Source organism: Hemitrygon akajei, chromosome 3 (genome assembly GCF_048418815.1).
Source record: "Hemitrygon akajei chromosome 3, sHemAka1.3, whole genome shotgun sequence".
In the NCBI taxonomy this organism is placed as follows: Eukaryota; Metazoa; Chordata; class Chondrichthyes; order Myliobatiformes; family Dasyatidae; genus Hemitrygon; species Hemitrygon akajei.
In genome coordinates this window covers 194,427,663-194,442,978 of record NC_133126.1, presented here as the reverse complement: position 1 = coordinate 194,442,978, position 15,316 = coordinate 194,427,663, and the positions used below count along the sequence as shown (strand labels likewise).

General features: G+C 40.0%; 1 protein-coding gene across 1 annotated transcript in view; it reads left to right on the top strand.

The window, feature by feature from the left end:
* The window catches only part of prkci (protein kinase C, iota), a 140,462-nt gene that overhangs the window by 70,358 nt on the left and 54,788 nt on the right, over positions 1-15,316 (top strand). The window contains exons 5-8 of the mRNA XM_073041654.1: positions 921-1,006; positions 3,269-3,400; positions 7,989-8,033; positions 8,140-8,185. Of these exons, the coding sequence (XP_072897755.1) occupies positions 921-1,006; positions 3,269-3,400; positions 7,989-8,033; positions 8,140-8,185 (309 nt within the window). The remainder of the gene's footprint in view (positions 1-920; positions 1,007-3,268; positions 3,401-7,988; positions 8,034-8,139; positions 8,186-15,316) is intronic.

Genomic DNA, 15,316 nt, shown 5'->3' with positions numbered 1-15,316 from the left:
TGTATGAGTTATATGTATTATGTTGTGCACCTTGGTCTGGAGGAACATTATTTTGTTTGTTATACATTTCTATGGTTGAATGACAATGAACTTGAATTTGAAAAATGAGGGAAGTGGGGTTGAAGGAAAAGTGGAAGTACCGTCTAAGACCCTCAACACAGAAAAGTCTGTTCTTGCTGTAGCATGCTATTACGTTTCAAAATGAGTACTTCAGTTTCCCAGCAGGAAGTTTAATTTGCTGCAACAGCAAGATGCTGCAGGAACTCAGTTGTCCATGGAGGGAAATTGACAGTCAACATTTTGGATTCAAGTCCAAATTCATTATCATTCAACTATACCCATCTATAAAGCTAAACAGAACAGCTTTCCTCTGAGACCACATTGCAAAACACACTGCATGTGTTACACACACAAAATAATATTAACACAGATAATAAAAATATTTTGTAGATATACAAATTGACGTAAAGAGCATATATGACATATACAGCCACTGGTGCTGTCATAAATAATGTGTATTTATGGTAACAGGGTATTCAGGAGTCTCAGCCTGGGGTGAAGAAGCTGTTGCCCAGCTTGTACTCAGTACCTTCTACTTGATGCTAGGAGGTCAGAAATTATGGGAAAGATGGGAGGAGCCTTTGGCAAAGCTAAGGGCTCTGCCAGCACAATGATTGCAGGGTCTTGTGGTCAGATGCCTTGCAATTCCCATACCAGACACTGATACAACTGGTCAGTTCTCTTGAAGATGCTCCGGTACTATGTGGTTGGAATGGGGATGGGAAACCTAATTGCCTCTATCTACTCAGAAATGGAGATGTTACTGAGCTTTCTTGACTAAAGTGGTGGGTTAAGACCATTGTCCAGTGTAAATTATACTTGGGCCAACAAAAACTTTAATTTTTTTGCATCATTTTCAGAATCGATATACAGACGAGGTGCTCGTCGCTGGAGAAAGCTGTACTGTGTAAATGGACATACTTTCCAAGCCAAAAGATTCAACAGAGTGAGAATTACTGATATTTCATTTTAAAGTGTCCCCATCAAGCTCAGAGATGGAGAATGTAACAATTTCCCCCCACTTTAATACTTATTTCATCTTCATGATCAAGATATAATCTGGATTACAACAGGTCTGGGTTGGTGAAAGGTTTAACAGAATCCTATTTACAAGTGGTAAATTCAGTGGCCAGTCTCACTCTTTGAATCAGTATTAAAACAGAGCATAAATTAAAGCTAAGCCTGCTAGAGCTAATGGAGTAAGCATTTTAACTTGTTTATTTGTGGAACTGGTAAAGCAGCATCTATGGAAATGAATGAACAATCAAAGTTTTGGACTGATACCCTTCTTTAGTACTGGAAAGGAAGGGGGAAGCTGCCAGAATAAAAAGGTGGAGAGAGGGAAAGGTGTACAAGCTGGAAGGTGATAGTTGAAGCCCAGTGAGTGGGAAAGGTAAAGGGGGAAGAAGGAATCTGATAGGAAAGGAGAGTAGACCATGTGAGAAAGGGAAGAAGGAGGGGCACTACAGGGTTTTGATAGGCAGCTGATGAGAAGAGGTAAAAGGCCAGAGTGGGGAATGGAAGGAGTGGGGGGGAAGAAATTAACGGAAGTAGAAATTGATGCTCACGCCATCAGGTTGGAGGCTCCCTAAACGGAAAGTGTGGTGATGCTTCTCCACCCTGAGAGTGGACCTCCTCTTGGCAAAAGAAGAGACTATGAATCAACATATTGAAACGGGAATGGGCATGCTTGGCTACTGGGAAATTCTGTTTTTGGCAGATGAAGTGGAAGAGCTTGACAAAACATACCACAACTTACGTTGGGTCTCACCGATGTAATGCAGACCCCATCAGGAGCACTAAAGAGAATAGAGTTGCAGGTGAAGTATTGCCTCATCTGAAAGGACTGTTTCAGGCTCTGAGCGGATGTGAGGGAGGAGGTGAATGGGCAGGTGTAGCATTACTATCACTTGAAGGGACATGTGCCAGGTGGGAGATTAGAAGGGGGTAGGGACGAATGGACAAGCGGATCATAGAGGGAGCGATCCCTGTGGAAAGCAGAGAGTGGGCGGGGAGGTAAAGATGTGTTTGACGGTTGGGATCCTGTTGAAGATGTTGGATAGGTTAACCTACGAGGAGTATTTGATGACTCTGAGCCTTTAATTGTTGGAGTTGAGGAAGATGAGGGGGATCTCCTTGAAACCTATTGAATCTTGAATGCTGAGATAGAGTGGACTTGAGAGAATGTTTCCTGTATTGGGGTCTCTTGGATCAGAGGGCACAGCCTCAGAATCAAGGGGCATCCCTTCAGAATAGATAGGAATTTTTTTTAGCCAGAGGATGGTGAACCTGTGGAATTCATGGCCACAGATGGTCATGCAGACAAGTCATTGGGTATATTTAAAGCAGAGGTTGTTCTGGTCTAATCAAGAACCTAAGACATAGGAGCAGAATTAGGCCATTCAGCCCATCGTGTCTGCTCCACTATTTGTAAGTGTCTTAATGGTGCAGGGAGAAGGCAAGAGAATGGTTTGAGAGGGATAATAAATCAGCCAGGATGGAATGGTGGAGCATTCTCAATAGCTGAATGGCCTAATTCTGCTCCTGTGTCTTAAGGTCTTAAAGTCTTAAATCATTATAACACTTGGCCAGATCCTGAGTTGATATAGGATTGTATTTCAATGATTTTCAATAAATATTTTCTTAGATTTTGACCAGACACTTTGAGATAAATGCTTGCCTTACTTTCTCTGGAGGGGTCAGTTAAGTGTATTGATTCAGGCGCGAGTATATAGGGTTTCAAGAGAACTGAAAATATTAATGCATGCTTCATTGTTTTATATCTTGCCACTGATGTGCACTGATACAAAGTAAAGCATTAAAATCAAATGAAAATTTAAAAATGCAGTTGTTAAAAATCTGAAAAGCAAGAAATTGCTGGAAACACTTAGTAGGTAAGGCAACACCTGTAGAGAGAAGTAGAAAACCTATTCCATTAAATAGAGGAGAAGGGTGCAAATTAGGGGGACAGTTACCCATCCATAATAAGAGAGTGGAATGGGTTCAGGAGAAGACTAAGTTAAGTATTTATTTGATCGAAATATTTGATTTTTAAAGTAAAAATTTACCTCATTCAACGCTCAAGCAAAAATTGTGTTTTCCACCAGTTAAGATAAGTTTTGAAATTAATTTGGGTTTTCAGCTATAATCTTTAAAATATTATTAATAATATAGTAACCAATGTGCCTTTTCATTTCCCTCCCTTTAGCGTGCACATTGTGCATTTTGTACTGATCGGATCTGGGGCCTAGGTCGTCAGGGCTATAAATGCATCAACTGTAAGCTTCTGGTCCATAAGAAATGTCACAAGCTGGTCACAATTGAATGTGGACGTCACACTGTAAGTCTGTTTATCCTTTTAAATATATTTTCAAATTTTAACTCAATTCCTGTTTGCTCACGGAGAGAAAAGTGGCTCAAATTAAAATGGCCACTCATTCAGGTAATCTTGATTTGGCAAGAAACGCATTGCTTCACAGGCTGCAGGATCTGTTTGAAACAAAAGCTTTGAATCAGCAATTAATGGAAGATGCTGAATGAGCTGTCCAACGTCAGAGTAACATACCGTACAAAATGCTGGAGTAACTTAGAAGATCAGGCAGCATCAATAGAAAGGATTAAACAGTCTACAGGTCCTGATGAAGACTTGTGGTCTGAAATATTCCTTTATTTTTTTCCAAAGACGCTGACTGACCTGCTGAGTTCTTCCAGCATTTTGCATGTTACTCTGGATTTTCAGCATCTGTAGAATTTTGTGTTTGTGCCCAACAGCAGTTGATTTTATTTGCTTGTTACCATTGTTCTTAAATATGACACCAAATGAAAAATATTTAAATCAAATTGGAATTTTAAAAACTAAAACATTCCCATTGATTTGATGAGAATTGTTTTCTGGGGATAAAAGCCATGTTTTGGTGCAAACTATATTCCAGCTCATGATAGCAGTAAATTATAAACACAAGAGACTGTGTAGATGCTGGAAATTCAGAGTAACACATATAAAATGATGAAGGCATTTCACAAAGAACAACCTTTATACAGGTGTTATGCCCAAAATGTGAAGCGATTTTTCAGATGAATGTCAGTATTTTTATTCTCCGGTTTATCCTTTGTTTTCATTTATTTTCATGGCTCCTCTCACTATCAGATTATATGATGATGAAGTGGCTTCAACCAGAAATAAATTGTTGCAGACATATTTTCCTGTATGGATAGTTCAATGACTGGTGCCAGTGATTGTGACAAGTCTCTTTGTTTAATTATGTATTAAAATATTTGTTACTGATAGAAGCATTTCTTTCGGAATTTCTTTAGCCAGATGGTGAAATCTGTGAAATTCATTACCACAGAGGGCTGTAGAGGTCAAGTCGTTGGGTATATTTTAAGTGGAAGTTAGGAGGATGGTGTTCAGATGGATAATAAATTGGCAGTGATGGAGCAGACTCCATCATGGCTGATTTAGACAATAAGACATAGGAGCAGGGTTGGGCCATTCAGCCCATTAAGTCTGCTCCCGCCATCCCATCATGGCTGATCCCAGATCCCACTCAACTCCATTCACCAGCCTTCTTGCCATATCCTTTGATCCCTTGACCGATCAGGAAACGATTAACTTCTGCCTTAACTACACCCACGGACTTGGCCTCCCCCGCAGACTGTGGCAGAGCATTCCACGGTTCACCACTCTCTGGCTTAACAAAAATCCTCCTCACCTCTGTTCTAAAAGGTCGCCCCTCAGTTTTGAGGCTGTGCCCTTTGGATACCCCCACTATAGGAAACATCCTCTCCATATCCACCCTATCTAGTCCTTTCAATATTCGGTAGGTTTCAATGAGATTCCTCCCTCTCTCCCCCCCCCCCCCCCCTCCACATTCTTCTAAATTCCAGTAAGTACAGGCCCAAAGCGGCCCAACACTCCTCATATGTTAACCTTTTCACTCCCGGAATAATCCTCGTGAACTTCCCCGGACTCTGTCCAATGACAACACATCCTTTCTGAGATATGGGGCCCAAAACTTTATTATCCCTTTCAAACCCAAGCTTTAAGACAAGGGTTCAATTCTTGCCACTGCCTGTTTGTATGTTCTCCCTGACACTATATGGGTTTCTTCCTCATGCCTCGGTTTCCCCTCACATTCCAAAGATGTATGGTTAGGAGTAGTAAGTTGTGGGCATGCTATGTTGGTGCCGGAAGTGTGGTGACAAGTGCAGGCTGCTTTGCACAACCCTCGCCAATTTGATTTGCCACAAATGACACATCTCTCTGTAATTTTTTTAAAATCTTTAAGTGGTCAAATTGTAGGTTACTGTTTCTGTTGGTTAGTCCTCATTGCAGACTTGTATCGAGTTATAGAGAAGTAGAGCACAGAAATAGGCCCTTCAGCCCATCTAATCCATGCTGAAACCATTTAAACTGGCTACTGCCATTGACCTGCACCAGGACCATAACCTTCCACATTCCTACTATCCATGTAGCTACAGTATGCAAACTTCTCTTAAACGATGAAATCAAGCTCATGTGCACCACGTGCTGGCAGCTCGTTCCACACTCTTATGACCCTCTGGGTGAAGTTTTCCCTCATGTTCCCCTTAAACTTCTCACCTTTCACACTTAACCCATGATCTCTGGTTGTCATCCTACCCTACCTCCGTGGAAAAAGCCTCTTGCATTTACCCTATCTATCCCCCTCAATTTTGTATAACTCTATCAAATCTCCTTTTGAACTTATACGTTCTCAGTGATTAAAGTCTTAACCTTTTCAATCTTTCCTGCAGATCCAGCAATATCCTTGTAAATTTTCTCTGCACTCTTTCAACTTTGTATACATCTTTACTGTAGTTAGGTGACCAAAACTGCACACAATACTCCAAATTAGGCCTCATCAGTGTCTTGTACGATTTCAACATAACACCCCATTTTCTGTACTCAATACATTGAATTACGAAGGCCAATGTGTCAACAGCTTTCAATGATCCTATCTACCTTTGACACCACTTTCAATGAATTTGCTGATCTGTAATCTCAGATTCCATTGTTCTGTTACCTTCCTACCATTTTGGTTGGTCCTACTGAAGTCCAAAACCTCGAACTTTTCTGCATTAAATTCCATTCAGCCCATTTATCCAGCTGATGCAGATCCCTCTGCAACCCATATTAGCTTTCCTCACTGTTCACTACACCCCCAATCTTGGTGTCATCCATGAATTTGCTGATCCAGTTGATCACATTGTCATCCAGACAAACAACAACAGATCCAACACCCATCCCTGCAGTTGCAGGCCTCCAATCAGAGAGGCAACCCTCTACTACCACTCTCTGGCTTCTCCCACAAAGCCAATGTCTAATCCACCTGAACGCTGAGCCACTGAACCTTCTTGAACAGCCTCCCACGCAGGACCTTGTCAGGGAAATGTATACAATATACATCTGAAAATACTTTCTCTTCACAAACATCCACAAAAACAGTGCCCCAAAGAATGAATGACAGTTAAACATTAGAACCCCAAAGCCCCCCACCAGCAAAATAGTGTTGGTGCCCCGCCCCCCCACCGAGCACTCAAGCGTGCAGCCAAGCATCAGTAAAAACACAAACTTGTAGTACGCCAAAGACTACTTGTTCATCTAGTAATTCAACATACTACAGGCGCGCGTGCGCGCTCTCTCTCTCGCCCCCCCATAAGGGAAAAACAGGTGTCCCCATTACATAACCAGAAGGCTTGGGTCTCTGGACACAGCCCACTGCAGCTAACCCACTGCTCCTGATGTTCCATGTTCTCCCGCAACGCCTCAATCAGCCTAATCTCTTTTTAAAGCAGCAGATAAATTAACAAATAATCTTTATTTAGCTGTAAAGGAGTGTCCCTAATTATACAGACCACTGTGCAGATGGTGGGATATGACAGGATTACATTTGCTTTGATGTATTGTTGCCTGTCACCCCACAGAGGGTGACGCTTAATGCAAAAAGTGAATTTTTGCAAAGTTGCTGCCATTCTGGCAGGAGAACAAGGTTGAGAAGGATAATGGTGAAGGAGATTCTATGGGCCAAATGGCCTAATTCTGCTCCTGTCTTGTGGTCTTGTGCCATTTCTCATTACTTACAGGAAAAGAAAATACTGGAAGAAAAACAAGTGTAGAAAACTTGCTAGAATACTTTTGGCCTTTTGGGTGATGTACACTGCTTTAGTTTCAAGGAAATGTCATATCCTTGTGGTTTCCTAAAACGTAATATAGTTGTACTGGCAGAGATTTTAAGTGGAAGATTGCATCAGTAGGTACTGAATTTTCCAAAACATACAAAATGCTGGAGGAGTTCAGTAGGTCAGGCAGCATATATGGAGACGATTAAAGAGCTGTGTTTCACAGGTCCTGATGAAGGGTCTTAGCCTGAAACATCTTCTTTTTATTCCTCTTCATAGATGTTTGACCTGAAATCCCCCAGCATTTTTGTGTGTGTTAACACTGAGTTTTCCAATGAACTGTTCCGGAATTATGAAGCAGAAAATTATGGCTAAAATTTTTAAAGCAAGCAGCCTTTAGTGGTGTCACCTTCACATATTTAAAATTGTGATATTGACTTAAAACTTCTTCCACTTCTATAACATTGAAGATGGTAGAAACCCCTGGTGAGAATTAATTCTAAACGAATAAAGTAATCTCTCTAAAATGACTGCACTGAGAAGAATTATTGATTGATACAGTTCTCTCTGGCCATTCCAAATCTTCAAAGTTTATGGTCGAAATTGGTGCCATTAATTTATTTGTGTTAACATTAATTTGTGTTGTGTGTGAGTTTCTATGTACTGTGTTGTGCACCTTCATCCGGAGGAACGTTGTTTTGTTTGGCGGTATGTTGAATGGCAATAAAGTTGAACTTGATTTACAGATTTGTTTAAAAGAAATTGTATACCTATGCTTTGTTTTACAGATAAGCTCACATCCTCCTCATTATCCTTGGGGCAGTGGTGATCAGGTAAGAATGAATCTTTCAGGATGTTAAATTACTGCTGCAAACTTTGATTGCTGGTGATATGAATTTGTATGATGCTTCATGGATGGTCTTAATGTCTGTGCTTTAGGATCACATGATTCCAAGTACAGAGAATGCTGAAAACATCGTACCAGGTAAGGAAGATTTGTGAACACAAAGTACACTGCGGAAGCTCTGGTCAAATCAACATGTACAGCACGCTGGAGGACCTGCTGAGTTCCTCCAGCGTGTTGTACGCAAGGAAGATTTGTGGTTGTAAATGAATGCTTTAACTTCATTTTGCCTTTGATATCACAAATTTGAATTTTCTTGAATTTGGTGAGTAGATAGATTTTTTTTAAATGAGTGGAATTAATTTGAGTTGCTTGTTTCCACTAACTTCCTCCCTTTTTCTTTGAAAGCTCTCCTTTAATTGATCTGTTATTAGGAAAACTGGAAAAGTGAGTGACAGAAGGCTGCATGGTGCAGAGGGTTGTTGCAAGTAAACTCAGTTCAGCTCTTGAATGACTTTCTGACTTTGCCACCTTGGCCATGCTCTCTTATCGGTGCTGCCATTAGGCAGGAGGTTAACTCCCACAACACCAGGTTCAAGAACAGTTGTTGCCCTTCAACCACCAGTCTCCTTTATCAGCGTGCATAACCTCACTAACTTCCAACATTGAACTGATTCTGTAACATATAAATTCATTTTCTAGGGCTCTACAACTCATGTTCTGAATATTGTTTGTTTACTATTTGTATTTGGATTCTGCCTTTTGCACATTGGTTGTTGGTCTTTGTGTAGTTTTTCATTGATTCTGTTGTATTTTCTTGTTCTGTGAATGCCCACAAGAAAATCAATCTCAGAGTAGTATATGGTGACATGTACATACTTTAATAATAAATTTACTTTGAGCTGTTGATAGAAGGAAGGAGAAAGTTTAGCTGGGTCTCCCTGCTGTCTCACCCCTCTTCCACATAGAACACAATGCAGTTGAGGCTAACAGCGTCAAATAAAGAGAAAATGCGCACATTTGCAAAGCATCTTTTTATCCATCTGTGACATATGCAAGTACTTCAGAGTCAGTTTATACATCTGAAAACTTAAAGGGCACTTGGACAGGTACAGGGATAGGAGAGGTTTAGAGAGATGTGCAGGCAGACATGGCTAACTTCGATGGGAATTTTGAGCTGAAAGGCCTGTTTCAGTGATGCATGGCTCTAAACATTGTCACTGGAGGATAAGTCAATGAAACGAGTAGGAAGCACAAGTGAATCTGTTTTACGCTGTGGACTTCCAGTATGGCACAGATGAAGGCAGCAGCATAATCAGTAAGGGCTCCCAGATGGTCTTATTTCCCCCTAAATAAGAAACGGTTATTTAAATAGAAAAGTGGGACTTGTAGCATGAAAGGGGGAAACAAAAGAAACACCAATAATACCCAAAGACAAGCAATAAAATACTGGCTGACGGTGAGGACACTAACGTCAGTGCTGGCAACCAAGCTGAACACAAGGATATGGAGGCTGTTCATGCAAACATCATGGCCGAAATACAGGCGCTTTGTTCTGATATGAAAAAAGAACTGAGTGACTCCATGGGTTTTCTAAAGAAGGAACTGGTGGCTTTCAGAGAAGAAATTAACCAGAAGTTGAATACTACTGTTGGTGATTTAAAAGAAATAATGGGCAGAGTTGAAGAGATGGAGCAAAGGGTGACAGAAGTGGAGGAATGGAAGGCCGAGGCCGGTGAGGTTCTTTCCCGTGCACTGGAACTTCAGGAGATTATTGAAACTCTACTAACGAACCTGGAAGCGCATTCATGCAGGAATAACATATGTATCCATGGAATTTCCGAGGGAGTGGAAGGAGACAATATACAGGAATTTCTGGAAAAATTCATTAAAACAGTTCATTCAGTTGTCCCTTCCTGATGTTGCCCTCGGCATACAACGCTGCCATCGATCTCTTGGATCCAAACCACCTCAAGGTTCCAACCCAAGGTCCATGGTCATCTACTTTCAGGAGTATAAAATTAAAGAGATGGTGCTTCACTCAGCTTTGATAAAATGAGAGATTTATTACGACAGGAAAAGAGTATTTTTTGATCAAGACTACCTGACTGAAAACTTATGAAAAGAAAGGCTTACTTCACTATCAGAAAAATGCTTAAAGAAAAGGAGCTCTGGTTCCAGACTCTTTATCCAGCCAAACTTCGAGTGTTTTTTGGCACTGGGCAAGTCATCTACAGTAATGCATTGGAGGTGATGGAAGACCTGAAGAACGGGGGAGTTCTTCCAGACTGTTCCGGAATTGTGGCTCCTGTGGAAGGCACAGCCACGGTGAATTTGAGGCGGCTTTCCTGGGAGACTGTGGGTGCAAAATTCCGTCGGGATCGAGAAACACATCTGAAACGCATCCAGAACAAGCTAAAGGAATTTTGACACAACAAAGATTACTGCATGAGAGCTCTCAAAAGTATAGTGATAAAATATCCTTCAGCTAGGTTGGTAAAATCACATGAACCCCAACACCAAACTATAATTGACTTTGGATTAAGAACTTAAAAGTAGAGCATAAACAATTTTTCCTCTGTAAGCTCTTATTACTATAACTGACCACAAACCTGGGAGCTGATCTTTAATTTTGTTCTTTTTTGTGCACTGTCCTGATTTTAATTATTCAGAGGCATCAACCTGCACTAGGAGGGGCCCCTTCAGGTTTAAGGGCTTCCCCCCGTTAGTTTAGTTTAATCTTCAAAGATGGAAGTCACAGTCTGTGTTGTTTGCATGTTAAATGTTAGCTTGTTGTACAGACAGAAGTTCATTTGTTTAGGTCATCTAGGGATCTTTTTTATTGGTGTGGAATGCTGTATCAAGAATACAGAGTAATCACCCTTAATTTGAATGGGTTACAGAATCCAATCAAAAGGAGTAAGGCTACTAAAATGAAGAGAGAAAAGCAAGATATATATTTTTGGCAAGAAACTCGCCTTTCAAAGATTGAACATGAGAAGTTGCACAAATTGAGATTTAAAAATTGTTATTACTCTTCTTTTGAGAGGGGAAACACCAGGGTAGTTGCAATATTAATCTCAAATAAAGTAAATTTCCAGTTCTCCTCACAGTTTACAGACAAAGAAGGGCTTGTATACACTGGAATTTAGAAGGATGAGAGGAGATCTGATTGAAACATATAGGATTATTAAGGGATTGGACACGCTGGAGGCAGGAAGCATGTTCCCGCTGATGGGTGAGTCCAGAACTAGAGGCCACAGTTTAAGAACAAGGGGTAGGCCATTTAGAACAGAGATGCGGAAAAACTTTTTCACCCAGAGAGTGGTGGATATGTGGAATGCTCTGCCCCAGAAGGCAGTGGAGGTCAAGTCTCTGGATGCATTCAAGAGAGAGTTAGATAGAGCTCTTATAGATAGCGGGGTCAAGGGATATGGGGAGAGGGCAGGAACGGGGTACTGATTGTGTATGATCAGCCATGATCACAGTGAATGGCGGTGCTGGCTAGAAGGGCCGAATGGCCTACTCCTGCACCTACTGTCTATTGTCTATTGTTATTTGCTGGTGAAGGGTTTTATTGATCATAAAGAAGTTACTCTACTGAATGTTTACAGACCACTAGGAAATGATAAACAGCTGATTAAGAAGATGTTTAATATGATAGTTATGGAAACATCTGGTGTGGTAATATGTGAGGGGGACTGGAATATTACACCCTTCCCTGGACTCCTCCAATGGAACAAATAAGATAAACCCAGAAACATCACATGTCAAGAAACTGCTCAAAGAAATAGGCATGATAGATATGTGGAGAGAGGTACATCCACTTGATAAATGGTTCACCTTTTTTTCTCACCCTCATTCTGTGTACTCGAGAATAGATTACTTTTTTATGTTTAATTCAGAGAGACACAGGATTATAAAATGCGATATAGGGGTAAGAGGCATCTCTGACCATGCAAGGGTTTACTTAACATTACATTTAGACAACAAACCCAAAGATACCTTGTGGAGACTTAATACCAGTCTTTGAATGATCCCCTATGTTTAAAATGCCTAAAGAAAGAGTTTGAAGATTATATGATATTTAATGATAATGGAATGGTGTCCCCCAGCACTCTGTGGGATGCTGCAAAAGCTGTTATTAAGGGTAAACTCATAAAGTGGTCAGCTCAGAAGAAAAAGGAAAAAGAGAAACAAATCAAGGATCTTACTGAAAAATTACAATTTTTGGAGAGTAAGCATATGGAGTATAATGAGAGTAATGTCTTGAATCAAATTTTGGATACAAAACGAATTCTAAATAATATTTATGAAAATGAAGTTGAGAAGAGAGCTAAGTTTGTTAAACAAAATTTCTATGAGAATGGTCCTAAATCTAAGAAATTACTTATATGAAGAATATGTAAACAACAGGCTGAGAGATAGATACATAGGATGAAAGACCCCCAGAGTAATAAGATGCTTCATAAATTGGAAGACATTCAAAAATCTTTTGAAATGTACTACACAATGTTATACGCTCAGCTCAAAGCTGCAGAGTTAGCAGACATATCTAATTTCTTAATGTCCTTAGATTTACCATCGGTAGGAACGGAGCAAAATAAACAAATAACTCAGGAGACAACAGAAGAAGAAATAGGGGTCTCTCCACAATGTATGTTAAATCAAAATGGGAGAAAGAAGCCAACATAAAATTGACAGATGATTGGTTAAACATATGCAGAACACATTCAACTACTTCAAGCTCAAGTCTGTGGAGGGAATTCACCTGGAAAAATACCTTAAGATTTTTCATAACGCCAAAAATAAAGAAGTTACAAAGTAACAAACCTGAACAAGGTCAATGTTGGTGAATGTGTGATAATATGTTGGCTGATCATTTTCATATTTTCTGGGAATGTCCAAAGATTTTGTCTTATTGGTTATTTGTGGTAACAGAGATAAGGTCAGTAATCAGCCCAGAGATTAATTTTGACTTTAACATTATTTATTTGGGTAATGTACCAAATGGGCTCAAAAAACATGGAAGGTATTTGTTACAAATACTACTAGCAGCCAGTAAGAAAGTGATTACCAGGAAATGGCTAAGCAAGGAGTCTCTGCTACAGTCCTGGAATGGATAGAAATAATTCAAGAAATTTATGTTATGGAATGATTGACTTTCACTCTGAGACATGCCACTAAAAAATTTGAAAAATACTAGGAAAATTGGACATTTTATTTGAGCCTGAGATGACTTCTTTACTGTACATTTATCTGGTTTGAAGAACTTTGTTTTATTTCTTCTTATGAGGGAGTCTGCAGAATGGACTTTAGAGTTATGGATCTTAAGGTCCCCTGAGACTTTGAAGGACAATTATGGACATAAGAGTTTGCTTAACCTTGATACAGCAATGTAACCCATTTCGCTATTCATTTTTTCGATTATAAGATACAGATTCTACTTCACCTATGATGACCCTGTCTGTCTGCTTTTATCCTGTTTGTTCTGTTATTGGCAAAACAATAAAAATAAAGTCTAAAAAAAATCTGTTTTAAGTTGCAGAGAGGTGAGAAATTATGAAGATCTCAGAGGCTGTGGCCATGATGGCTGATCAGTTCTGAAACAGAAAAAGGCCATTTACCTGAAATTGTTGAATTCAGTGTTGAGTGCTGAAGATTGCACCACACTGAGATAGATGATGAGGTGCCCTTCTTTGTGCTTGTTGAAGCAGTGTAGGGAGACCAAAGATGGAGAACTGAAGATACAGATCACTTGCAGAGAGGTATTCTTCAAAGCTGTTATCCAATCTGTTTTTTTTCCTCCAGTAGAGATGGAACTATGTTGTGAGCTTCTAAGAGCATTTAGGTCCCTAGAAGATGATGGGAAAGGTGAAAGGATAAGAGTTGATTCTCCCTCATTTGCAAGGGAAAGGAGGATTGACCAGGAATAGCATGACTCAATATTGAAGAGATCCTTAATTTCCTGCATTTCTAATCTCATCTCAGAGCCAGAACAAGGATTGTTCCTTTTTTTTCTCAGTTTCCATTTCATCAGCCACCACTTTCCAGGATGATCCTTCAAAATTCCTGCCATAGGTTAGGAATTTATTCCCTGGATGGTAGGAGAATGAGGGGAGATCTTATAGAGGTGTAGAAATTAAGAGGTATAGATAGGGTAAATGCATATATTGAAGTTAGATGAAGCTAAAATCAGGTCATATGAAAGGTGACATTTTAAGGGGAATCTGAAAGGAGTATGCGGATGGGAGGGGTATGGAGAGCTATGGTCCAGGTTGCAGGTCAGTGAGATTAGAATAACCGTTTGGCACAGACCAGATGGACCAAAGGGCATACTTCAGTGCTTAGCACTCTCTCACTATGACTCTATGATTTTGTTAGGCAGGATATATTACCAAATGTAATATGATTTGGGCAACATGTAGATAAATTGCCTTTAGATGAGCCCAGCTTTGAGCTGCTTAACTGCTGCTCTGAATTTTAACAAAATAGTTTATTCAATGTTACAGTAATATTCCTGATTATAGTAGCTTGGTAGATCAATATGCTGGTATTCTCAATTCACTAACTGACCACTTATGAAACTGGTTGAATGAGAAACAAGGCCTTTATATTTGAAATTGCTTACAAGCTGCGTATTAGATTTCTTGGACTGAGCCAAATAGTGCATGTAATAGAAGATAATAAGCTTTTAAGTGTATATTCAACCTTGACAGGGAAGGGTTATATGAGTAGTGGAATTGAAGTGAACTCTTCCTTTGTTCCTGTGAGACAATGGAGTGGTAAAAGTAGTAGAGCAGGTATTTGATTAGGAAATGTAGTTTGCAGATTTAATTTTAATTTATTTTATATGGGTACAGTTTTGATAATCCATTATAAGACCATAAGACATAGAAGCAGAATTAGGCCTTTTGTCCCATTGTGTCTGCTCCACCATTCCATTATGGATGATTTTTATCCCACTCAACCCCTTTCTCTTGTCTTCTGTCTGTAACCTTTGATATCCTTATTATTGTAGAACCTATCAATCTCTGCTTTAAACAACAGTCATAGAGTCCATTCTCACGTACGGATGCAAGACGTGGACACACACCAAGACCATGAGAAAGACACTAAATGGTTGCTATACACAAATGCTCCGGATGGCTCTTGACATGAGTTGGCAGCAGCACACAATGTCGAGCTCTATGACGACCTACTGATGCTCACTACTAAAATCGAGGCGAGAAGACTGCAACTAGCGGGGCACTGTCTACACCACCCTGAGCT